The sequence below is a fragment of the Amblyraja radiata genome, chromosome 5, assembly GCF_010909765.2.
Source record: "Amblyraja radiata isolate CabotCenter1 chromosome 5, sAmbRad1.1.pri, whole genome shotgun sequence".
NCBI classification, from domain to species: domain Eukaryota; kingdom Metazoa; phylum Chordata; class Chondrichthyes; order Rajiformes; family Rajidae; genus Amblyraja; species Amblyraja radiata.
The window spans coordinates 54,250,972-54,277,390 of NC_045960.1; the positions used below are offsets into that span (position 1 = coordinate 54,250,972).

The following is a 26,419-nucleotide window of genomic DNA, read 5'->3' on the forward strand; positions in this document are numbered from 1 at the left end:
GAAGGTAGATGGCCATCCGGGGGAGTCCAAGAGGAGGGGGTCCATTGGAGACGGGAGAAGGGGTCATCACTGGGTGGTGAGGACTCCTTCCCATAGAAAAAGGCACGGAGGTGGAGGCGACAGAAGAAGAGATGCACATCGTGGCGGACCCGGAACTCATTGAGGTGGGGGCGGAGGGGAACAAAGGTGAGGCCTCTGCTGAGGACAGACCGTTCCGTGTCCGAAAGAGCGAAGTCTGGGGGGATGGTGAACACACGGCAAGGGTGGGGGATGGGGTCGGAGGAAGGCAGGTGAGTAGATGGAGGCCGAGGCGATGTCTGGTTGGGGAATGGTGGATGTTCAAAAAGGTGGACTATTGTATGGCTGGGGAGTAGCTGGGGCCACTTGCCTAAAAGGGGAAGGACCAGTGGAATCCCCACTGAGGTCACCTGTAGGTGGGGGGTGGGGGAGAGAGCAGTAGGACCCAGCAGAGTAAGACCACATGGTGTGGGAGTCTGCATCGTGGAGGTTGTGGGCCCGGTGCTGAGCCAGGGACTCTGGTAAGACAACGGCTGTGGGCGATGGAGAGGCGAGGGTCAGCGGAGCCGCTGGTGGAGGCCCGTGGGGGACTGGAGTCAGGGTCAGCAGACGAAGTGTTGGTAGTCCCGGTCAGCGGATGGCCGAGGAGTGGCAAAGGTCAGCGGTAGCGGTGATATCGGGGAGGCGGTGAAGGTCGGCAGGCCCGGGGAGGCAGTGGGTGTTGGCGGCAGCAGCCCCGGGGAGTTGGTGAAAGTCGATGGCAGTGGCCCCATGGAGGCGGTGAATGTCGGCAACAGTGGTGGTTGTGGTTCCGGGAAGGCAGCTTCGGTGGTCTGGGCCTCGGATCGGCCGGGAAGGTGGTGAGTGTTGGTGCTGCTCCTCGTGGCACCAAAGGCATCGCGGGTCTCAGCCTCGTGGTGTTCGGGCAAGCAGCGCTGTCCAGCGGTGGAGCCCCGGGCCTGCAGGCGTTCAAGTCGAGGAGTGTCGATGGAGGGATTGGTCTGGAGACGGACAAATTTGCGATCCTTTGCGGAGTCCAGGTAAGAAAGGAAGCATTTGTTGAGGACGTGGATTTGCCGTTGGAGAAAGTGTCGTTGGGGGTCCATTGCTGAGCGAGGCCTGGAGCTGTGGGAGAGTCAGAGCGAGGGCCTGTTGGTACTGGCGTATCACAGCCAGTGTAGAATGCAGGGCACGGAATGAGAACTGTTGTGAAAAATGGCGGATCGATTGTCGGAACCTATAGTCCGGGTTGTGTCCGAAATGGGAGGTCTGGAACCAGAGTTGGAATCCACGAGGTAAAAGATGGAGGTGCAGGCAAGTCCCGAGAAAACAAACGTGGCTGTGGTAACGTGTCTGGGTTAAAACATGGTTGTAGCGTTGGATGGATGGAGAACTCACAGAGGGGGAGCAGTGAGCGATGTTGCTGAACTCTTGTCCGAGAGATGAGGAGAACTTCTTCAAAGTAGACGTACCTTGATGAGATTTTGCAGTGGATGGGACAAAATGTGTAGCAAAGAACAGCAGATGGAGTATGCTGGAGTAACTCAGCGGGACAGGTATAGAGGGCATAGAGATCTAGAGGGCATAGCTTTCAGATGAAAGGGCAAAGTTTCAAGGAGATGTGAGGGCCAAGTATTTTTTTACAGAGAATGGTGAGTGTCTGGAACACACTGCCATGGGTGGTGGTGAAGGCAGATTAGATGGTAGAGTTTATGAGACTTTTGGATAGGCACATGGATATGCAGGGAATGGAGAGATATGGATCATTTGCAGATAGATGAAATTTGTTTAGCTTCGCATCATGTTTGACACAGACTGTGGGCCAAAGGGCTTGTTCAAATGCTGTACTTTTCTATGAATTATGTAATAGGACTTGCGTAAAGTGGACATCGACTCTCTGGAAGTACCACAATTTGCTATTTCTATGAAATGGATGAATCAATAACCAGATATTTGAGATTGGCCCAATGTAGTAAAAATACTTCTCTGTCTTTTGCCAATATTTGAAAACCCTAATCCCCATAGGAAAGCAATTATCTCCCTCTGGTTCTGTAGAAAACAAATATCACATGGAATGTTTACTCTGACATGGCAATTGAAACCAAAGCTAAGTAAAATGTAGTTATCCATCAGAAAATAGTAAAATATCTGATCTGAGGATCAGCCAAATCACTTCAGATATTATATTTGAAAAAAAAAAGTTATTCAACTCCAAGTATTTCTATCTATTGTACTTGCAGAATATTTCCAGAATTACTGAAAGCAGAAAAGCAGAGCTCTATTTACATTAGCTTTCCTTGCTCTTTTCATTATTTTGGACTATCCAGGAGTTCCACAGAGAGGCACACTTGGGTTTGCTCAAGGCACATATAGTCACAGTCATAGTGTCATAGAGTGATGCAGTGTGGAAACAGGCCCTTCGGCTCAAATTGCCAACATGTCGCAGTTACACTAGTCCCACCTGTCCACGTTTGATCCATATTCCTCCAAACATGTCCTATCCATGTACCTGTCTAACTGCTTAAATGTTGGGATAGTCCCTGCTTCTACTACCTCCTCTGACAGCTTGTTCCTTACACACACCGCCCTTAGCGCAAAAAAGTTACCCTTCAGATTCCTATTAAATTTTTCCCCTTCACCTAAAACCTGTCCCCTGGTCCTCGATTCACCTATTCTGGGCAAGAGACTGCGCATCTACCCAATCAACCTCTCTCTACAGCTCAGACCCTTTAGTCCTGGCAACATCCTCGTAAATATTCTCTGTACCCTTTCCAGCTCGACTCAATACTCTGACTGATGAAGATCAATGTGTCAAAAGCCTTTGAAACCACACAATCTACCTGTGACCACCTTCAAGGGACCATACACCTGCACTCCTAGATCCCTCTGCTCTACAATGCTTCCCAGAGCCCTACCATTCACTGTGTATGTCCTACCCATATTAGACTTGCCAAAATGCAACACCTAACATATCTCACACACCTCAAATATCTTCCAACATTTTCTTTAATTTGACGTCCATAGGATCATGCTGCAACACATGCTGCAATACATTAAAACAAAATCTGCTAATTACTGCAGAGATAAAACCAGTTCAGAACCAGGTAGAGTTAAATTACTACCACTAACTACTGGAGTTAAGCAAACTGTATGGGAAAGGAGGCTCTGAGAAGAATGCAAATTCCCCATTTGAACCTCCCTGTGATGTTTGGAAACTGGAAATATGTTGGCTGCTGTTCGACAACTGATGCTAGAAAGTTTCAAGGATGGCAGTAGATCACAATGTGTAGCTACCGATAGCACCTGGAATTGTGCTATCGGTAGCACAACACAAATATTTACAGACTTTTGTATGTCTGGCAAGTTAAGCTTTCCCAACAGTGTGCGCGTCTGAAGGAAGAGTACAAATATCAAACTGACATTGGGTAATTACCAAATATCTATTACCTCATATTGTGTGATGATACCATTTGCTTCGACAGGTTCACTCCAGTGCAGGAAGATTTTGTCTTCAAATGGCGTTCCTTTCAATGAATCACTAGGTATGGGACCAGGTACTGGAAGGCAAAAAAAAACACATAATCACTTCAATGTAAATTATGCAGTGAATAAATAAAAACACTCAATAAAGTAAAACATATTTTATGCATTTCTCCTCCACAGTACTCAACAGATTCAAAAAGCTAGAACTGATATTGACGATGTAAAGCTTCTAGAACCAACAAACACCTTATTTGTGCTTTGTAAGTAGTGTAGATATTTGAGGTGACAGGAGTTGAGTCAGTCGCCACAAGAGGTCTAGCCTCTAATCTGGCTCTTGTAGCCATAGCATTTATGCAGTTAGTTTCTGGTTAATGGTCCCCCACAGGGAAGTTTATAACGTGGAGCTCAGTTCGGTTGGCGGGAAGGCTCGGCCTCGGCGGATAGCGTAACTGGGAGGGAGCTGAGACGTCAGGCACTAGGAGTGGGCCGGTATGAGGGTGAACTGGGGTAATGCCTCCAGCGCCTTCAACCATATAACCATATAACCATATAACAATTACAGCACGGAAACAGGCCATCTCGACCCCTCTAGTCCGTGCCGAACACATAATCTCCCCTAGTCCCATATACCTGCGCTCAGACCATAACCCTCCATTCCTTTCCCATCCATATAACTATCCAATTTATTTTTAAATGATAAAAACGAACCTGCCTCCACCACCTTCACTGGAAGCTCATTCCACACAGCTACCACTCTCTGAGTAAAGAAGTTCCCCCTCATGTTACCCCTAAACTTCAGTCCCTTAATTCTCAAGTCATGTCCCCTTGTTTGAATCTTCCCTACTCTCAGTGGGAAAAGCTTTTCCACGTCAACTCTGTCTATCCCTCTCATCATTTTAAAAACCTCTATCAAGTCCCCCCTTAACCTTCTGCGCTCCAAAGAATAAAGCCCTAACTTGTTCAACCTTTCTCTGTAACTTAGTTGCTGAAACCCAGGCAACATTCTAGTAAATCTCCTCTGTACTCTCTCTATTTTGTTGACATCCTTCCTATAATTAGGCGACCAAAATTGTACACCATACTCCAGAATTGGCCTCACCAATGCCTTGTACAATTTTAACATTACATCCCAACTTCTATACTCAATGCTCTGATTTATAAAGGCCAGCACACCAAAAGCTTTCTTTACCACCCTATCTACATGAGATTCCACTTTCATGGAACTGTGCACAGTTATTCCCAGATCCCTCTGTTCACCTACATTCTTCAATTCCCTACCATTTACCATGTACGTCCTATTTTGATTTGTCCTGCCAAGATGTAGCACCTCACACTTATCAGCATTAAACTCCATCTGCCATCTTTCAGCCCACTCTTCCAACTGGCATAAATCTCTCTGTAGACTTTGAAACTCTACTTCATTACCCGCAACCCCACCTATCTTAGTATCATCTGCATACTTACTAATCCAATTTACCACACCATCGTCCAGATCATTGATGTACATGACAAACAACAGTGGACCCAACACAGATCCCTGTGGCACCCCACTCGTCACTGGCCTCCAACCTGACAAACAACCATCCACCATTACTCTCTGGCATCTCCCATTCAGCCACTGTTGAATCCATCTTGCTACTCCACCATTAATACCCAACCATTGAACCTTCTTAACCAACCTTCCATGAGGAACCTTGTCAAAGGCCTTACTGAAGTCCATATACACAACATCCACTGCTTTACCCTCATCAATTTCCCGAGTAACATCTTCAAAAAATTCAAGAAGATTAGTTAGAAGGTAGGCTGCAGGAGGCGTCCATGGGACACAAAGATAGCTGGACAAGGATAGGGACGTCAGTTCGCGGGAACTGCTCTAGTCCATCGAACGAGCGGGCCAACCAGATTTTTGACTTTGAAATATGGTGCCAATAATGGTGGTAACTGCACGTGTAATATATGCAAAAATAATTTCACTGTGCAGTTGCATATGTGACAAATAATGAACTATCGAACTATGAATGGCAATGCCATTGAACAATAAGGTAGGTGATTAGGCCTCTCTCTTTGAAGGTGGTCATGCCCTGGTATTTCTGAAATTCAAAGTTTGCTGCCACGTATCAGTCCACATCTGATGCTTACTAGGTCTTTATATACGCAAATATGTAATGCTTCATTTGATGAGGAATGCAAATGCAATTGACCGTGCCCATTTTTGACATAATGAAAAGGTCATTGATGCAACATCTGAATGTGGTTGGTTCAGGAATTCCTGCAGTAGTGTTCTGGGACTTGGACAATTGGCCTCCAGTGAGTAAAACCATCCTCCAATATTCAAGGAGCATTCTGAGGTATGACCTCAGCCTGACCTGCAGAATTCAGTGTTATCTGACCTCAACAGGCAAGAGAAACAGAGTTAAAGATTCAGGCCCACTTCCATTTATTCAGATATCCAGCATTTCTTATATTTCAGATTTCCAGCATCTGCACTTTTTTTCTGCTTTTCACCTACTTTTGTGTTTCTCCTAATAATAAATAATAATAATTGTTATTGTTCCAGATTACTTGCCGCATTTACATACAATCCTTTTGCAAATCACACACTATGTCACCCACATCCTTCCACATTTCAGAGCTCTGCAAACTTTCTATTTAGGTAAGTGGCTTCTGTTTTATTGTTTCTGTCAAAAAGGAACGTTTCATATTCCCCCACCTTTAGAGAGCAATTATCAAATTATTACCCACACACTTAATTATTTACCCTCCTCCTTTAATTTCCAATGTATGTTTGTATCATTTTTGTTTCATCAGAAATGTTAGCATAAACACAGTACGTTCATTCATTAGTTATTAGAACTGTAAAAGATTAAGTAACCTATTGACACCCCTATGTTTTATCTTGAACTGAGTATGCCTACACTCTGTTTTATGTTCACTAACTAGTCCCCTACCACATTTGTATGTTGTCTCCCACATCAAACTTTTACTTCCATCATTAACCTTTGATGTTATCAGGTTAGCATACCAGGTCAATGGCAGATGCTATCTCACTGGCTCTCCACTCTGCTCTGGATCATCTGGATAACAAGAACACATACATCAGGCTGCTGTTCTTTAACCATAGTTCAGTGTTCAATACCATCATCCCTTCCAAACCTATCACCAAGACCTGGTCCTCTATACCTTCCTTTGCAATTGGATCCTTGACTTCCTCAACAGTGGATTTCAATCAGTATGGATTGGTTAGGACATCTCCTCATTGACCATGAATACAGGTTCTTCTAGAGGCTCCATGCTTCACCCCCTGGTCTACTCTCTTTATACCTATGATGTGTGGCTAAGCAAAGCACAAATGCCATCTAGAAATTTGCCAACTATACCATTACGCTTGTCCGAATCACCAATGGTGATGTTGTCCAGCATACAGGAGAGAGATAGAACACTGATTCAATGTTACATGGTTGTAACATCCCTGGCATGACAATTCCAACCTACAGGAATGTGCGAGGCTGTAGGGAATGATGAATTCAGCTAGTCCATCACGGACAAATACATCCCCATCATCAATTGCATCGACATGAAGTGTTGCCTCAAGAAGGCAGCATCTACCATCAAGGATACCCACCATATGCGCCTTGCCCTCTTCTTACTATTACCATTGGGCAGGAAGTACAAAAACCTGAAATCCCACACCACCAGGTTCAGGAACAACTATTTCCCCGTAGCAATGAGGTCTTAAACCAAATTACACAAACCTAATTCTACCTTGACCGTGGAACACTACGGTCCACATCTTGCCCCATGATGGACTTTTTATTCAAATTATGTTTTTGCACAATGTTCTTTCTTTTAGAAATGGTGTAATATGTATAATTTATGTATAATCTGTTTGTTACATGATTGTCTGAGTCTATGTGCTGCTTCAAGCAAGATTTTTTCATCTTACCTGTACTTCACTATATTTGTGCCTATGACAATAAATCTGACTTGATTTACTTATGAAATGCCTTTTAGAAATGTCATTATAGTACATCCATTGGTTCCATTTTATCCATTTTGAATATATCTTCAAAAAATTCCTATAAATTGGCCAAACATAATATTCCTTTTCTATAACCTTGTTGATTGATTAAAACAATTTCCAAGACCCTTGCCTTAACATCTTTAATAATAACTTCCAAAATGTTTCCAATGTCAGGTGTTATTTTAACTAGCTTGTCTATCCCTGCTTTCTTTCGCCCTCCCTTTTCAATAAAGGAATTGCTGTTATTTTCTAATCGAATCAGCCTTCAAGACCATCAGATTCTTGAGTGGAGAAGGGTTCCTACCTGAAATGTCACCCAACCCTTTTCTCCAGAGATGCTGCCTGACCCACTGAGTTACTCCAGCACTTTGTGTGTCCATCATCAGATTCTGGGAACTTGTCATTCCACAACTCCAACAATTTGCATAGTACTTCTGCACAGATGATTGTCTTGTATTCTCCACTCCCTTCCAATTTCTAATTACAGTCTTTCTTAAGATGGATATCGTGGTATGCTTTGGCACGTATCAAATTAACTACGGTTTGGCTTTTCCGAAGGGTTGGAAATCAGAGGATGAAATAGCTACTCGGCATTTCTGGCTGAACATGGTTGCAAATGTTGCATCTCACACTGCCATTGTGATCACTGAGGAATTATCACAATTCACCCTCCCCGCTTTCCCCCCTCCCTAATCCTCATCCCCCTCTCTCACCCCTTCCCCCTTCCCTCCCCTCTCCTCCCCTCCCCACTCTCTCCCCCCTCTCCCCTCTCCCCCTCCCCATCCCCCTCTCCTCACCCCTCTCTCCTCACCTCTCCCTCATCACCCCTCTCTCCTCACCCCTCTCCCCATCTCCTCCCTCTCCCTCCTCCACTCCCTCCCCCTCCTCTTCCCTCCCCATCTCTCCCCCTTCCCCACCCCCTCTCTCCACCCCTCCCCCACCACTCTCACATCCCCTCCACCTCTCACACCCCCTACCCCTCTCACCCCTTCCCCCTTCCTGCTCTCCTCCCCCTCCCCATCCCCCGCTCTCTCCCTTCCCCCTCTCCTCCCCTCCTCAATATCTCCCCCATCCCCACCCTTCCTCCTCCCCTCTCTCTCCCCCTCTCTCCTCACCCACCTCCCCTCTCCTCCTCCTTCCTCCCTCCCCCCCCCTCCTCCCTCCCCTTCTCTCCACCTCCCCTCTCTCCTCCCCCTTCCCACCCCTTCTCTCCCTTCCCCTCCCCACTCTCCCCCCCTCTCCATCTCCCCCTCTCCTCCTCCCTCCCTCTCCCCTCTCTCACCTCTCCCTCATCACCCCTCTCCCCATCTCTTCCCTCCCCCTCTCTCCCCTTCCACCCCCACACTCATCTCTCCCCCCCTCTCTCCCCCTTCCCCATCCCCTCTCTCCACCCCTCCCCCACCACTCTCACATCCCCTCCACCTCTCCCACCCCCTACCCCTCTCTCCTCTTCCCCCTCCCTACTCTCCTCCCCCTCCCCGCTCTCTCCCTTCCCCCTCTCCTCCCCTCCTCAATCTCTCCCCCATCCCCACCCTTCCTCCTCCCCTCTCTCCTCACCCATCTCCCCATCTCCTCCCTCCCCTTCTCTCCACCTCTCCACCTCCCCGCTCTCCTCCCCCTTCCCACCCCTTCTCTCCCTTCCCTCTCCATCTCTCCCTCTCCTTCTCCCTCCCTCTCCCTTCTCTCTGCCCCACCCATCTCCCCTCCTCCACCCTCCTTCTCCCCTCCTCCAACTCCCGTCTACTCCTCTACCCCCACCAACCCCCCTCTCATCCCCCCTCCTCCAACCCCCTCTCCCCTTCCCTCTACCCCCTCCCTTTCTCCCCTCTCTTACCCCCCACTCCCCCTCCTCTCTCTCTCCTCCTCTCTCCCCACCTCCTCTCTTTTTACTTTAACTTAATTGTCAAAATATCAACCAACCATTTTTGTTTAAATGTAAAAAATATCCAGTCTCCATTAGGACTGGGTTTTGATTCTTGTATCAATTAATTTCTACCAAGTGTCTGCAAAATATACAGATTAACACCGTACCTTGGATCTGATGCTCTGGTATGGTACAAATAATTCCAAAAAATATACCATGAAAAATGTCCCCATATTTTTTTCACAAGTGTCAATGCTTTGTAACTCATTTGTTTCACAAGTATGAATGACTTCTGGGTATTTAAGCTAATAAATGGTACCAGCGCACACAGTAACACACCATTTATTTCAACAGCGAGGAATGCATTCCAATCCAGGAATAGCGCAATTATATTTTTCCAGTATGTTTTCCATTAGAAATTCCATGGCAAAGGTCACTTCTGTACCTATTATATCATGGGAACTGATCTACTAAGTTCCTCCCAAAGGACCTTCCTCCCTGGGAACAAAAGATTTGTGCCTAAACATTCATTTCCAGTGAGGTAAACATTCCTTACTTATTAAAAAGAAACAGCAACAAACTATTTGAAGTGGAATCACTAAAAATAACAGTTACCATTAGACTATTCTCATTAATGCAATTAGAAAAAAAGCTGAAATGAATACAAGATTACTTTGTCAAACTGATAAATAAATAAATTGAATGACATTTACTTAGATTTCCCCACTTGGGAGAAATGAATGGATATCTACACAATTTAATCTATATGATATACTTCTGGTTCTCTCCAGCTCCTCCACTATTCCCCAAACACATTTGAAGATCTTGATTTGTGAGTAGATTTGCTTTATTCGTGATTACACTTATTTTTTTTTTTTTATAAGAAAGAGTAGACCATGCAGCCCCTTGAGCCTGATCTGCCGGTTATATGATCTGATCGTTGGTCTCAACTTCATTTCCCATCTGAGATCCATAATCCTTAAGGGCCTGTCCCACTTTGGCGACTTTTTAGGCGAGTGCAGGAGACTCTGCGCTCGCCACATGATCGCCACATGGTCACCACATGTTCGCTGGTGGTCTCTGGTGAGTCTCCTTCATGATCGTGAGGAGTTCCCGCATTCTGGGAACTAGTCGCGGCCTCAGTATGGTTGCCACAAATTTTTCAACATGTTGAAAATTTTTCTGCGCCCCCTGGAGAAAATCGATACTTTTGTAATCGTAGGTGCAGTTGTAGGTCGCCATGTGGTTATAGGTAGTCGATGTAGCCATATGTAGTTTTACTTAAATCGCCTTTGCTGACTGGGCACTTTCATTGGCTCAATGGGGAGAACAAACGTAGGCACGAGTTTTCAGAACCAAGGAGAATCGACCGGTAATGTTAAATGCCCGCCAAACTTCACAGCTGTGTATCTCAGGCTTATTAAAAGTGTCTGGCTTCTTAAAAGAGTCCCCACTCTCCACGATTCTCCCCTCCCCCCCCCCCCCCTCTTTTAAAGGACTTACCCTACACTGTGCTTGCCGTCTTAACCTTCCTGTTCATCGCAGTGTGTGTCTGTATCACCTTGGCTTTGCACCGTGTGAATTTCAGACAGCGCTCCCCCCGCTTTCCCAGGCCCCTGCCTTTGCGGTGTGTTTGTGTGTGTGTGCTCCACTCTGACAGTCGCATTCCAGTTCCCGGTTTTTCAGGCGAGTGCCGCAAACTTGACACTCGCCGCAGTCAACTGAAAAATCACCTAAGTAGGACTGGCCATTTAATTCCCCGCCAACCAATAATTTATGTTAGCTTTTTGCAGGAGAAACATCTTTTAGTTTAAATTCATCCAGTTTCAATTCATCTAGCCTTAACTGCATGCTATTTAGCTTCAGCATGTAGTTCACACAAATTCCCCATGTCCATTGTGGGCTAGAATTCTCAAAGCTTGTATTAATACTGTGCAATTTATGTATCAACCAAATTCAGAATGTTATATTGAGAACTGTCAAATTAAAAGGCTGTGGGTTTAAAGAATTAAAAATAGAATTTTAGTTGATAGAAGACTACCGCAATTTTGGATGAAAAGTGAACCGATGCCTGGTCTCCATTTTCGGATGGGTACACCAGAGCTGCCAACTCTCACGCATTTTGCCCAATTCTCACGCTCTCACGCTGATCACAGAATTTCTCACACTCTGTCGTGAGAAATTCTGTGAACAACGTGAATTTCAAAACTAATATAAACTGCTTGTGTGTGCATCTGTTGACAAGACAGCAGCATTCTTATTCTTTGTTATTCTCACTTGACTGAACCGTCACACACCTCCAAACCATGTCCCCATACAAATTTCCATTGAACGACACGGAACGGGCAGTGAATGAGTGTCACCCAGCGCAGTAAGTAAGGCCATGCCCTGCTCCTGGAATATAAGGATTTGTGGGAAGCGGCTGACATGAGCGAGAAGGGCAAGCGGCAGGATAAAGGTACATGGGCTGTGGAACCGGGTGCAGCCCCCCCCCCCACTTTTTTGGCTAGATATGTTTCAATATCTCCAGCTTTGGATGAGGCACTGCTGTGCTCTGAGCAACCTGGTCGTGGGTGTTGGAGAGCCGGGGCGGCGGAAGGGATGGAAGCAGAAGCAGCGGCAGGGGCAAATGCGGACGGGGAGCCGGGGCTGGTGAGTGTTTGCCGGGCTGGCAAGTCGCTCGCTGCAGCTCTGGCCATGGAGCAGTCTCAGTGCAAGATTCCCAGGCTGTCGGAGGCGTCGGTAGCGTTGCGCCGCGGCCGTGACAGTCTCTGTGCCAAATTCACCCTGGTGACCGGCATGGGCCAGGCTGCAGCTCGGTGCATCCTGGAGGATAACCAGTGGCTGCTGGAAGTAGGTACCAAGCACTGGGTAGAAGCGGTGGAAGATAGTGGCCTTCAAATGGGGGTGGTTGGAGAAAGCATCCTGCTTGCCTGCTAGATTTTCACTTACTGTAACTGCAGGAAAAATGTTCCCGATGTTGGGGGAGTTCCGAACCAGGGGTCACAGTTTAAGAATAAGGGGTAGGCCATTTAGGACTGAGATGAGGACAAACTTTCTTCACCCTGAGAGTTGTGAATCTGTGGAATTCTCTGCCACAGAAGGCAGTGGAGGCCAATTCACTGGATGTTTTCAAGAGAGAGTTACACTTAGTTCTTGGGGCTAGCGAAATCAAGGGGTATGTGGAAAAAACAGGAAAGAAGTACTGATTTTAGATGAACAGCCATGATCATATTGAATGGCAGTGCTGGCTCGAAGGGCCGAATGGCCTATTCCTGCACCTATTTTTATGTTTCTATGCTTGAGTATATGGCAATGAAACTCAACCACTTGATTTTGAAGCATTCATGCATGGTGGAGGTATAATGTAGCCATAGAGTGATACAGTGTGAAACCAGGCCCTTCGGCCCAACTTGCCCACACCCGCCAACATGTCCCAGCTACACTACCTGCTTTTGGTCCATATCCCTCCAAACCTGTCCTATCCATGTATCAGTCTAACTGTTCCTTAAATGTTGGGATAGACCTTGCCTCAGCTACCTCCACTGGCAGCTTGTTCCATACACTCACCACCCTTCGTGTGGCAAAAGTTACTCCTTAAAAAGTCACCTCTTAAAAATGCTTTAAAAAAAACCCATTGAAATCATACTTATACAATGGACTAAAAGATGATTTAAAAAAATCAAATTTCAAAAAGTCCCTACCGTGGGCGGGGGGACAACCCTTTCCCACACCCTTCCCCCACTCGGTCGCTCCACTGCCTCGCCTGGTACCCCCTAGGCCAGTGATCACTCAGCCCCCACACTTTCAAAAATGCTCCGCGGCGCCTGGTTCAGATGGAGAGCACTACTAGATGTGAGTGGGGAGCTGAGGCCAGTTGTCCGTGATGTCTGGATCCCAATGCTCAGCGCTTCGTGTTTCGGAGTTGGCTAATGATATTGATTTGTAATTAGCCTGATTTGTAATAGTTGACAAAACCTTAATTTATTAATCCGGAATATCCGGGTGGATGGGATAAGTGTAATATTAAAATGACATGCAAGGTGTCAGGCTGTCTGTCACAACATAGAGCCCCGATAACCGAATTATTTCCTTCAGTTAAATATTGGGAAGGTTATTTGCCACTCAATTATTATGTTTGTTTACCTCACTGACTATTTCTAAACACCCCCTCCCCCCCCACCAAATTCCTTTGACAGGCTGAATAGAAATGTCCCCAATCTTGTTGTTTTATTAATTGAACACGTAGATGAACATCCTCAAGGAGTGTAATTAGATGGAAACTGATTCAGATGCGATGTTTAAGAGCTTGTTCAAAGAAGGGGCATATTTTAAAGGAGTGACAGAGATACTTGCAGGGGAATGTGTGAGGAGATATTATTTGTCTTTAGTTTTAGCTTGAACCAGGACATCCAAAGATTCAAAGTTTAATATAGTAATTTTTCTGATACTGACTCCAACCACGTAATGAATATCATCCATTCCGGAGGTTTTATTTTTCTGTTGCCATTTAAACTTCACTTGGATTTCAATCACTTCAATGTAAAAGTAATTGGGAATTGGGAGCATTGGAACAAAAATTTGCCCTCGGTACATATTAACTGTAATATAATGTATGCATGTTGGTAGGTGCAATTAAAACAAAGATCTTTTTATCATTGTTGTGTTATGAATACTGCAAAAAATATCATGCACTCTCAAGATCACTTTAAATAGAATATTGTTGCTTAAATGTACATTGTTATTGGACTTTGCATTTCGGAAAAGTCCCTGTTGAGAGGAAGACAACAAAATACTGAAAATATTGGGGGTGAAAATGACTTCAGGACAGTTTGTTAGGAAAATGAAGGAAATGGTAACAGAATACTTATACAGCTGAGTGAGTATAATTTTATGGATGAGAAATTATGTTCAACCAATTAATGACTTCTTTGACAAAGTAACTAGCATGTTAGATAACAAGGAAGCCAATGGATGTAGCAAATTTTGTTATACAAAATTTGGTCTGTTAAGTGCCCCATAAAAGATTATCACGTTAGATAAGCACCTGTGGACTTGAACGTAATAGGTTAAGTCCAGCAGGTCAGATATGGGGCTTTATGTGTGGGCCAGATATATTGTCAGTGCAGAGGGGCTAGGAGCAATGCCAAGTGTGCATCCAGAGTCAAGGTCTGGAATAGTACTAGGTGTGCAGTCAAAGCTGGAACAATGGGAGTGTTCAGCACTGTGAACCTAAGCAGGTAAGCAGCTATGATCAGGGTAGAATAAGGGACCAGGTTTAAGGCTGGACTCAGGGTCAGGAATGAGAGAAGGTAGGCAACTGGAGTCAGGGTCAGGAGTAGTACCAGGTGTGCAGTGAGACCCAGGTTGGTCAACATGGGCCAAGTGCTTGATTATAATCAGATCTCTATACATGAATACACTAAGATCATTCATGTGCTGCACCTGTTGATCAGAGCCTGGCTCTACTGTGGAATGTAATTTAGCCTGACCTTATTCATAGCTAATCCAATTTAAAGCATAAATATTACATTCAAGTGTAAGTTAAAAGACTCGCTACAGTATGCACCAGATTGCACAATTTCAAGTTGAAAAATGCAAAAGCTCCATACCATAGTAATACGTTTCACCCTACACAATAATACTTTGAACAGAAAATTTTTAGCTGAACGCAGCATGATTTTGTGAAAGGGAGATCTTGCCTGACAAACATGTTGGAATTCATTGAGGAAGTAAATAGCAGGATAGGAGAGTCAGTGGATGCTGTTTCCCTGGATTTACAAAAGGCCTTTGATAAGGAGCCGCACATGAGGCTGCTAAAGATGATGAGAGCCCATGGTATCAGAGCGCAGATACTAGCATGGATAGCAGGTTGTCTGGATGGCAGAAAGTAGAGTGGCATGAAAGGGAGCTTTTTCTGGTTGGCTGCCAGTGAGGAGCGATGTTCCGCAGGGGCTGCTGCTCTTTCACTATGTATATCAATGATTTGGATGAGGGAATTGAGGCTTTGGGGCCAAGTTGCAGTTGATACAAAAATAGGTGGAGAGGCAGATAAAGCAGGGACTCTGCAGAAGGACTTGGACGATTTGGAGAGTGGGCTAAGAAGTAGCAGATGGAATACAGCAGAGCAAAGTGTGGAGTCATGCATTTGAGTGGTAGGAATAAAGGCACAGACTATTTTCTAAATGAGGAGAATTAAGAAATCAGAAGTGCAAAGGGACTTGGAAGTACTGGTGCACTATTCCCAAAAAGGTAATTTGCAAGTCAAATCTGTAGTAAGGAAGGCAAACAAAATGCTAGCATTTATTTTGAGCGCACTAGAATAAAAAACAGGGATGTAATGCTGAGGCTTTATAAGGCACGGGTCAGATCACTTTTGGAGTATTGTGAATAATTTCGGGCCCCGTATCTGAGGAAGGATGTATTGGTGTTGGAGTGGGTCTAGAGTAGTTTTACGAAAATGATCCCAGGAATGGTTGGGTTAACAAGTGATGAGCGTTTTCTCACTGGAATTTCAAAAGATTAGGGGGGACCTCAGTGAAACTTACCAAATAGTGAAAGGCCTGGATAGAGTAAATGTGGAGAAGATGTTTCCACTATTGGGAGAGTCAAGCACCAGCGGCCATAGCCCCAAAATAAAAAAACGTACTTTTAGAAAGGAAATGAGGAAGAATTTCTTTAGTTAGAGGCTGGCGAATCTGTGGAATAAGTGAGTTCGGTATTCCAAAAAATGCAAGGAATCATGGGATTTGTCAAAGGTCATTCGCCATAAAGAAAAAGCGAACAAAGCGCTGGCTGTATAAACTGTGTATAAATTCTTATCTTTATTCAAATTTATGTGTAAAAATATATCTAATCTGAGGAACGGGGGTGCTGGGTGGCGGGAGAGCGGGTGTAACAGCGAGAGAGGGCAGATGCGAGTGGGAGACAGGGGGAGAGATTGGACCAGCTGCACTGCTGTGCGCACACAGACCCGTGCCTCATCCGCAGCCAGGATCGAACCCAGTCCCCAGCACCGCGTGCTGCCGAACCGCCACTGGACCGTTCCCGTCCCTCCCCCGAGTGTCCCATCCCCGCCCGGGGAGCGGCCGTAAATGTCCGTGGTGACCCCACCCGACATTGGCCCGGAGCAGCGGCGACACCAGGCCCACAGCCAGCATGGAGAAGAAGCACAAACTCCAGCCCAACCCAGCTCCAACTCCCGAGGAACCCGCTTCCTGATGTGCCGGGACCGGCAGCCGCACCCCCGTCCCACCCAGCGGCCACCGGCCAACTCCCCCAGCGCCGGCGAAAGCCGAGCACCAGCCATCAATGGGGACATACACAAAACACTGCAGCAACACAGTGGGACAGGCAGCATCCCCGGAGATAAGGAATGGGTGACGTTTCAGGAACCCTTCTACAGAGATGTTGCCTAACCTGCCAAGCTACCGCAGCACCCTGTGTGCATCCCCGCCAATGACTGGCGCTCGGCACCCGCCAGCACCGCGGGGACCAACCGACGGCCACTGCACAAGGCGAGAGGCGCAGCCGACGGTCTCCGTCCTGCCGGCGAACGGGCCCCCCGGGAGCTGGAGCAGAGTCGAGCCGGTGGCAGCGCCCCCCTTCCGCGCCAGCTGCAAGCCCGGGGCCGCCCTGGACATCTCCGACTGCCCCCGGAAGGGGACGGGACACCCAGGAGGGGACAGGGACGGCCTAGCAGCAACTCAACAGTGCCCACAGCCCCGGAAACCCAGGCCGACCACGGACGAAACGCAGGCCTGCACACACGCAGGAGCACAGCTGCATATCGTGAGTGACCTATGACCTGAGCATGCGCAGTCGGAATACCGAACTCGCTTATTTATTGCCATAGACGGCTGTGGAGGACAAATTGGATATTTTTAAGGCAGAGGTTGACAGATTCTCGGAAGGGTGTCATGGGTTATGGAGAGAAGGCCATAACCCATGGGGTTGAGGGAAAGATAGATCAGCCACGATCGAATGGCAGAGGAGGCTTGATGGGTCAAATTGCCTAATTCTGCTCCCATAACTTGTAAATTGTTAATTTTACATCTGAGGAATATGTTGAGCTTTAGAGAAGAGTATAGACTTCATTTAAAATAGAACAGTTGCTTTTCCTAATATTAAGCTATAAATCAATCTAATAGGGAAGAGAGTGGGTCAAACTTTGTGTTGAATGTTGATAGGATGTTTTCAGATTTTTGGTGCAGTTACTCAAATTGATTATAACTTGATCAAAAAACAAAATTGTGGAGGAGGCCCAAGAAACTGCAAATGCTGGAATCTTGCGCAGAACGTAGGTCATGCTGCCTGACCCGCTGAGTTACTCCGGTACTTTGCGTTCTACACAGCATCTGTGGAGGGAAATGGACAAACACCATTTTGCATTGGGACTTTCCCAATCAGTCTGAAGAAGGAGCAATTTGTTTTTTTGCTCTGTCTCTTGTGTCTCTGGCTATAACTTGATTTGCTTAACTGACATGTGTATGTAAATGTGGAATAGAATCTTATTGAGGTCAGATAAGAAAGATGATATGACCGTTCACAAGGAAAAGCTTATTTAGACGTTGTCAAAATCTTGCATTGTAACTCATGCTTGAAAACTCTTTCTTTTAATCTTTATCAAGTTAGTGGATCTGGCAGTGTCTTTTTTTATTATTACTAACAGATGTCTGGGAGCCAGAATGAGATCCTTGAAGGATCATTAATTGCTTTATAATCATGCCAGGCTTATTGAGAGATAATCTACAGATAGTTACCGAAAATCAATGTGCAATTATTTGACAACACATTTTAAATTATTATAAATCCATTATATTTTGACATTCATATGCATTTTGTCTTTTTATCACAGTCTTTACTTAAAAATCAAATTCAAACTTGTTAATTTGTTCTGCTCTATGAAACTCAATTGATTTACTATCATTCAGTCTTCTGTTAAATCCAATACTAAAGGGTCTGTCCCACTTGGGCGTACTTTGCGCGTCATTTACGCGACATCCTAATAATTGGATGGCTTGTCGTGACTCGCGCGTGGAGCGTGGTGGCGTATGCAGTGACGCGCGGTAACGCGCGGTGCTTCCCTATCGCCCCAGGATTTTGGAGTGTTCAAAATCCTCATGCGCCACCTGCGTGACTGATGCCCTTTGTGTAGCGCGTGGTGACACATGGTTACGCACGGTGACGCACGAACATTGCTTATGCTGATTTATTATGCGGCACCATGCGACAACGTCCGTAACCATGAGCCGCCCGTATGTCATCGGTGCGCCATTTGAGCGCCGCACCACGTGATCACCCGGGTATGAAGTGATCCGTGTTTTTCACAAGGAAAATCCTTGCCACGGAGGCAGGCGCTACTTGGCGGGCGACTGTCGTACTGCTAGAAGATTTTCGCACATCAGTCACTGCCGGCCTGTCGCGTAAATGACGTGCAAATGACGCCCAAGTGGGGCAGGCCCTTAAAACTGCAGACATATTTATACAACAGAGGTTAAGTCATAGGTAGAAATCTGTGAGAGTATATCGCAAGACAAGTCTAAGTTATGTAGGTCATATGAGATGATTATATCGGACAATAAATACATTGGCAGTTTATATATTAAGGCATGAGTGCACTCAAAGGCTGGTTGTCAGGGAGGAACCGAAGGTGGTACAGAATATCCTTACAAACCGTTGTACATGTTAATAAAAGGTCACTGTAGTATATTCTGAAGGTAGTTAGACTGGAAGTTGAACAGTGGTGGATGTAAATATACATTTTGACTAGCAGTTCAAACTGAAGCATACGATATCTGTCATATGCTCTGGGAGTGGAACAATGAAATTCTTACTTGCTTCAGATTTACAGACATTTTAAATGCAGAAACAAATAAATATAATAAAATTATCTGATATGGATGCACAGGCCTCAAAATAATGAGGGTACAATGTGAGATTTGAGGCTGTTACTTCATGATATAGATATTTGTCTGCAAAGGAGCAACTTTGGCAGCTCAGTGGATAGTGAAGTGAAAAATGGATCTGTATTTGATCAGCACTCCACTGTTTTCTAAACATTAGACCGGCTTCAATGGAATGGAATGTACACTTGGTATGTGGGAATTGCGTAAGATATATCATACTTGCCAACTCCTCCGATTTTATGGTATTTGTAGCAATTTTTAAGTTAAAAAAGTGTGAAAAATTGGAACAGTATGATTTTGAAATGAGGGGAAAAAACGGCCAATCAACGCTGTCTCTAATCCAATCACCGACCAGCTTCTCTTAAAATTCCTGTCTAATCAGCCACTGTTTCCACGGGCATTGTGTGCAATCACATAATGCGCTGGTCACTCGGCGGCCAATCAGACGCTGTCTCCGAGGGGCATTGCAGCCAATCACCGACCAGCTTCCCTTACTGAAGCAGAAGATGGCTGCAGCCAATATTTAGAGAGAGCGAGAGAGAGCGAGAGAGAGAGAGAGGGGGAGAGGGGGAGATGTCCAGGCATCGGGCGTTCAATCAGGCTAGAGTCGGCTGCTTTCCCCTTTATCAGGCCTACGTTCCTATGTCCGTACACGTGAGGGAACACACGGTGTCCACGGGGACTCTGGAGGCCTTCCGTGGGCGCTGGTCACCGCGTGGGGTTGAGAGTATTGTAAACAATAAATGCACTGTTGTACTATAATGATTATTTGTTATAGTGTAATTTCTGATTATGTTTTGATGTGTTGTATCATATGACTGTGTCGAATAAAGTTTATGAAAAGGAAAAAAAAAGAGAAAAAAAAGAGAGATGGGGAGTGGGAGAGAGAGAGCACGAGAGAGAGAGAGAGAGGGAGAGAGCGGGAGAGAGAGGGGGAGAGAGAGAGAGAGAAAGAAAGAATGAGATATAGAGACATTCCAGCCACTTAACGTATCCCAAGGCCATGGGGAAACTTTAATACCAAATGACTTTCAATGATAAACTTCTGGACAAATGCAAGAAAGCAGCTATGACATATAATCCACAATAAGCTGTATTACCAATACACAATAAACAAGTTATGCTTTATTGTTCTCTTACATGGGTATGACCACACAAAAAAACAAAAAAACATTTCAGCAAAATGGCACTGCGTAAAAATACTGATTTCCTCAGCAAAATACTGATTTTCGGGTACTAGAATACTGAAATGCTCTGACAAAACTTGGCAGCTCTGAATACATCATGATATCGGCAAACTACAAAAAAAAAACTTAAAATTCAGGAGCTAACGTGGGCTCCTGGATCCCACCCTTCGGCGCTCGCACTCCATCAACCCGCACACGCAGAGTAAGATTTTTCATTTTCAATTGTTGGCAGGTATGGATATATGAGGTGAAAAAAACACGAGGGAAGATGATGTTGGTTGTTCTCTATTTACACCAACTTGAAGTGCATTGTGCTGTCTGATAGGGTCAGGCTCAGTTTTGATTGAACTCATGGATATACTTAGGGGCAGCACAGAAGTGTAAGGAGAGTCTGTAAATCTGTTTTTATGTTTTTAAATCACTGAAATCCAGGAATTTCACTGTTCCTGATGTCAGCTTTTTTGGTTTGCATTTGAACTTGATCCTAAAAAACAGCTTCTTCTTCTTGCGTTTGAGGCAGCCGAAGTCTGCAGCAAGGTGATGCCATCCAGTTCGACATCCGTAGGTGCCCGCCCTAAAAAGGGCGCATGCTCCGGGTTGGCGCCAAGCTGCGGCGCTGCTGCTGCCTCTGCTGTCGTTCCCTGACTGAGGTCAGTTGACAGGGCTCACCACGGGGAGGTCGACAACATGAGTTCACTTAAAGAGAAGTCAAATTCAATGTGGCTTAACCATTATACGTTGTCTGTGCGCTTTAGGTTCTGGTCAGGCTGCCCCGATCTACTTTCTGTTTGTGGAAGTTTGAGAGTAATTTGTATTGCAAGGAATCACCACTGGCAATGTTCTGCAAACCTGGAGGTTGCTGTTTTTACTCTCGGTGTACCTTTACTCCCCTTGAGGTCTTCCAGTTCAATTACGTTAAGTTGCATTGTCCTGATATGCTTTCCATGAGCCCTTATTCAGGAACTGGGTGTCACTGGTATGGCCAACATTGATTGACTGACCTCCCACTGCCATTGAACTAGTGCTGGTGAGCTGCCTTCTTGAGCCACTGTGATCGTTCTGATGATCACAGTGGTAGAGTTGCTGCCTTATAACACCAGAGACCCAAGTTCAATCCTGACTATGGATGCTGTCTGTACTGAGTATGTATGTTTTCCCTGGGACTGTGTGGGTTTTCTCTGGGTGCTCTGGTTTCCTCCCACACTCCAAAGATATGCAGCTTTTTGATGGTTGATTGACCGGTAAATTTGTGAATTGTCTTGAACGTGTAGAATAGTGCAAGTGTATGGGGTGATCACCGGCTGGCATGGACTCGGTGGGCTGAAGGGCCTGTTTCCGCGCTATATCTCTAAAGTCTAAAGCTTCTCCCAACAATGCAATTGGGAATTGAATTCCAAGATTTAGACCCAGACATGATAAAGGAAAAATGACACACTTTTACGACAGGATGATATACAGTGTGGAGAGGAATCTGCAGATGGTGGTGTTCCTGCTGCCCTTTTCTTTATTTTGTGGTGTATGTCCAGCTTTTAATTGGTTTGGTGAGTAAATGCAGCCTTTTATTATGATGGCACTGGCAAACCACTATTTGGAGTGAATGAATGGCTAGGATCTTATGGGGTTTGCAATCCAGTAAAATAATGTCAAGTGACTTGAGACTTGCTGGAGCTGCATACATCCAGGTTGATGGAGAGTCTTCTATCCCACTCCTGACATGTACCTTGCAGCTTGCTGAAAAAGCTTTAGGGTATATGGTGGTGAATTAGGGTACAGGATTCCAGCCTCCAACCTGCTCCAGTAGTCAAATTATTTATATAACTGGTCCAGTTGAGGTTTTGGTCAATTATCACCTTCATGATATGGATAATGGGAGACTAAGTGATGATGGTGCTTTTGTCAAGAGTAGCAGGTTAGACTTTCTCTGGTTGGTGGTCACTTCTGACATACAGCTGGCATTTGTCATTTCGAAAGGACATCGCAGGAGGCACGATTACTAGCGCTGATCTGCCTTTGTTGAACGCTTTGATTAGTTTAGGAGGATGAGCAATAACCCCGCTGCTCCTTGCCTGTTGTTTGTACTGAGCTGGCCATTCTATGTATCTCTGAGAGAGGAGCCAGACTACATTTCTAGACTTGTTCTTGAGGGTCTCCATTTACAACTGGCTTTGAACTTTTTGATCGGTAAACCTCAATCAGTTAGAAATGGCCATAACATTTCTTCCCCCCTGACCATCAAAATTAGTGCACCTCAGGGTTGTAAGGACAGTCCTTTGTTCTACTCCCTGTATACAAGATTGTGCGGTCGAGTGCAATGCCAACTCAATCTTTGTTTGCGACGATACCAAAGCTGGAACTACCACAACAATGAGTACAGGAAGGAGATTGAGAAACTAGTGTCATGAACCTAGCCCTTAACATCAGAAAGACAAAAGATTGATTCTGCACGATCCTTCTTCCAGGCACATCTACTCATCCTCATCCCGTTCCGCTTTCCATGGAGACCATGCCCTCCGCAACTCCTTGATTCGCTCACCCCCTCCCACCTAACTTGCCCCCTCCCCGGGTACTTTCCCTTGCAACTGCTAGCGATGTAACACCTGACCGACAACCACCACGCTCTCATCTAGGGACCACAGCAGCTCTTCCGAGTGAGACAGAGGATCACATGCAGCTCGTCAAACCTGCTCTACTGCTTTCAGAGCTCCTGATGTGGCCTCCTTTACATTGGCAAGATCAAACGTAGACTAGGCAACCATTTGGCCAAGTCCTTGCGCTCTGTCCGTCAACGCCTGCTGGATCTCTCATTTGCTCACCATTTTAACTCCCCTTCCCAATCCCATACCAACCTTGGCCTTCTCCATTGCCAGAGTGAGGCCACTTGCAAACTGGAAGAACAACACCTCATATTCCACTTGGGTAGCTTACAATCCAACGGTATGAACACTGAATTCAAGTAATATCCCTGCCACCACTACCCCGAGTAATATACCTGCCACCACTCCCATTTTCCCCACAATTTCTCACCCTCCTGATCACCCTGCTCTTTTCTCTACCTTCATATACTCATCTCCCATCCCCATATCCCTTTAAGCCCTGTTCTTTCCTCTCCCCCTTGTCTCTTTCCACACATACCTCTCTCTTTGGCTTTACATTTTACTTCGCTCCTCTCACACCTGACACCCTTTCATCTCCTTTTTGCCTCAATCTTTGTTGCCTACTCCACCCATCTGAAAATCAAACCACCCTCTCCTGTATCCACCTATCACTTGCCAAGCATTGCCCTGTCTCCACCTCTCATCTCCAGCTTATCCCCTCAACCTCAATCAGGCTGAAGAACGGCCAAAGTCCAAAATTGGTTGTTGACCTAAGGAAGCGAGGTGGTGAACACATCAATGTAGTTGCTGTAGAGACAATTAACAGCTTCAGGTCCCTGGGCATTTAAGATCCCAGCAAGCTAACCTGGTCCATGCACAGCGATGTGGTGGAGGTCACAGTGATGAATAAAAAAAGTGCATCCCTATTTGTATTCTTAGCCGTCTGTGAGGATTCAGCATGTTCACGAGAATTATTTTGAACTTCTACAGGTTGCTGTAGAAAGGATGCGTCTCAGCCTGGTATAGCAACTGGTCTGCTCTTAACTGCCTGAACCTGCAGAGAGTGGTGACGTCCATCACAGACTAATCATTTCCATCTACCTAGAAAATCTTCATGGTGCATTGCATTAGGCAGGAAGTATTATCAGGGATGACTGCCAGCTGGTCATCTTTTCACTCTTCTACCTTTCACTCTTCTACCTTTTGGGAGAAGCTACACAATCTTGAAAGTTCAGCATCTAGAGTTAAAAACAGCTTCTTCACAATGCTATTCATCTCCTGAACGAATCACCTCTTGCACACACCTTTTCCACTCATTCTTAACTCTACCTCATTTACTTTTTCCATTATTGCATCCATTTATTTTGTACCACTTCAGATTGGACTACGATCTTGCTGCTTTGCACTTATCGTTCAATTTATACTGTCTGTATACTGTTTACACTGAATTTCTTCTGAATCAGGAATTTCATTGCTCCTTGGTGCATTATGTTTCTGGGCAGTTTAGAAGATGCATTTAGCATGCGCAAAGTAAAACATAAAACATAAAAAGGTTAGAGTACAGTTGTATTATTACCCAGATGGATTACAGAGATTTCATGCTACAAAGGAATATAACAATTTCTCTAGACTTACTGAACATTCTAGATTCTACATCTTTTATTGCTGAAATGAAAAACGGCAAATAAAATAAGTAATAAGTAAAGCTTTCTCTTTTAAAAAACAAATTCCAATGGATGTAATAACAAAGATAATTTTAAATCTAATTTTTCTGTTGTGACAGATAAGAATTGACAATGGAGACATTAGTTTTGGCAGTATAGTCACCACATTTACACAATATGCAAATGAAGTCCCAAATGCTGGTTCTTTGTTACAAGCCTCTAACTGCTGGATTTGCCTTGGTATGAAAATGAATGGCATGAAAACAGGGAAGGGCCAAGTTTCGCGGTTTACATTTTTCATGCTCTAGGGTCCATGTTTAATCACAAACTCATCAAAATATCAGCATGAAATTCTTTTGTTGACTATTTCAATTGAAGCATAGAATCTTTTCAAATAGATGGACTAATCATTCTACTAAATCAGCAAAGGAATTTTATATCAATGCACTGATGTTTAACAATATTTAATTGTGTAATCTCAACCCATTAATATTGTTAAGCCACCAGAATTTTCATTTCTTTGCCACGTTCTGAAATAAACACATAAATCTCTGGACTTTGTCGCAGAGAAAACTTTGATTACAATTTAATACAGAAGCTACTTCAAAATTCTTTCTAATCAATATACACTTTTAAAAAAGCAGTAATATTTTTTTAGCTATGGAACATTATATAACTGAATTGTGATCTGACTGGTTGGGGAACAAATTAAAATGCCACATTGATTCACATTCAATAAAGGTATGATTGAATTTTTTTGAGGAGAACCAACATTCCTTCCCAATTGTTATTTTGTATTATTTGTATCATTACCTCATAAACACTAAATGCAACTTGTGAAAATAGTGGTCCAAGCTTTCAAATTGTTTCTCTTGTCCTTTTTGAAAGAAAGTATTCATTGTAAGAGTCAACATGGCCACCTGGGTTCCTTAGGTAAATCAATAACCTTCAATGAGAAGCAGAACATTGCAGCTTACAAATAGGGTTCTAGTTTATTAGCCCTCAGTTCTTAACCTGAGTGAGAGTTGAAAGAGCAACTTGATTTTGTAAAGCTACTTTGGATGTTTTTCAGATGCATAATTCAGGGCTGCCAACTCTCACGCATTGAGCATGAGAGTCACGCATTTCATGAAATTCTCACGCTCTCAAGTTCTCACGCTAACAAATATATATATTTTTAAATGTAAATAAATAAATAAAGTCACACTCCTCCACACAAACCAATGAGAATAGTTTTCTGTCGGTGGGTTCCCCGTAAAGAATGAGCAATTTGATTGGCTTAAGCCCATCGCACACTATTGTTAAATGGCAATGTAGACAAAAATGCTGGAGAAACTCAGCGGGTGAGGCAGCATCTATGTCTGAGTTTGACCCTTCTTCACACTCAAGCATTTCTCCAGCATTTTTGTCTACCGCTCCATAGATGCTGCCTCACCCGCATTCACATTCCCATGCAGATGGTGTGATAGGTGAGACATAGCGGCGGTCCCAGCACACCCCCCACCCCCCTCCCCCCGAGGCACCGCTCACAACTCCCACCCTCACCTCTGGCAGCTCTGTGTCCGTCGGCCGGTCTGTCCACACCCAGGGAGTTTTAACCCTGGCCCGGAGCCAGGAGCGAACTGGGTGAGTGGGGGCGTCAGTGCTGCCTCCGGAGCTGCGGGGATGAATCTCGGGCTA

The 26,419-nt window shown here is 45.0% G+C and overlaps 1 protein-coding gene across 11 annotated transcripts in view; it reads right to left on the reverse strand.

Moving 5' to 3' along the window:
* Positions 1-26,419, reverse strand: part of ptprk (protein tyrosine phosphatase receptor type K) — a 575,861-nt gene that overhangs the window by 144,498 nt on the left and 404,944 nt on the right. For all 11 annotated transcript variants that reach the window (XM_033021238.1, XM_033021236.1, XM_033021234.1 and 8 more), the window contains exon 9: positions 3,466-3,575. In XM_033021238.1, coding sequence (XP_032877129.1) covers positions 3,466-3,575 — 110 coding nt within the window. The remainder of the gene's footprint in view (positions 1-3,465; positions 3,576-26,419) is intronic.